The 1,021-nt window shown below is 36.9% G+C and overlaps 1 protein-coding gene across 1 annotated transcript; it reads left to right on the top strand.

Moving 5' to 3' along the window:
- Positions 1–743: 743 nt before the first annotated feature.
- Positions 744–866, top strand: SARC_16683 (hypothetical protein; the record flags this gene model as incomplete). The annotated part of the gene is made up of 1 exon (XM_014289211.1): positions 744–866. A coding segment is annotated over one exon (123 nt), but the record flags the coding sequence as incomplete, so codon positions are not given.
- Positions 867–1,021: the final 155 nt, after the last annotated feature.

The following is a 1,021-nucleotide window of genomic DNA, read 5'->3' as shown; positions in this document are numbered from 1 at the left end:
CATATACACATAAATACTTTCATCATACGTACATTCATTCTTTCATACAAACATACGTACATACATACATACATACATAAACACATAAATAAATATAGATATATTTATATATATATATATATATATATGTGTGTGTGTGTATGTGTATGTGTGTGTGTACGTATGTCGTTCTCTGTATGCAACGCCCTTCTTGGTTTTGCCGTGAGTCGATGTGTAAGAGGATAGTCGTGAATCGAGGTTCGCTAAAACAAGCCGCATTTCTACCTAAAGCACAGTCAGTCGATCAGGAAGCTGAGGGTTATTATTGACGTATCTGACTGTGATAGCGCCATGCCGCCTCTGAATCAAGCGGGTGTGCATTTCTGTGCAAACGCTGGAAAATATAATTTGTGACTACAAAATACACCGTGTAAAATAAATACATGAATCCGTGATGTGTGTAAAATATTTTTGTATGAAAAAATATGTATGTGAATAAAAAATGATGATGATATGCCGCATCATCTGAACCAAAATTACAGTTCGGTACTTAATAGTTCGCACTTCCAGCAATCGGCATTCGCATCCGACTCACATTGAGCGGCTCAGCCATTCAGGACGACACGCCCGATTGTTTATCAGTTGTTGTGGTGGATTTAAAAGTGTGTGGAATTGTGGATATATACATAATATATAATCACTTTGAGGTATTTTAAAACATAATCTTCTACCGAGCATCACACCAACCTTTAAACACGTATACCATGGATGATCCCAATGCTGATACCGAGTGGAATGATGTTCTACGCAAAAAGGGTATCCTTCCTCCTAAGGAGAAATCCGAGTATGAAATTACTGAGGAAAAACTGGAAGAGATGTTGATCGAGGTATTTACATATAGTTTGTTCGAAACCTGAAAGCTCATATGTAGCATATCCAAATATGTTATATTGTTTCGGTATATATCCCGAGTTGTCCTATATACCGTTTGAGCTCATCTTATGACAATCAAATACAACTAGCCAGTTTGATTAAGCCCTCA

The sequence above is a fragment of the Sphaeroforma arctica genome, assembly GCF_001186125.1.
Source record: "Sphaeroforma arctica JP610 unplaced genomic scaffold supercont1.8645, whole genome shotgun sequence".
NCBI classification, from domain to species: domain Eukaryota; class Ichthyosporea; order Ichthyophonida; genus Sphaeroforma; species Sphaeroforma arctica.
Note: the sequence above shows the minus strand (reverse complement) of the source record. Positions and strands in the feature narration are given on the sequence as shown.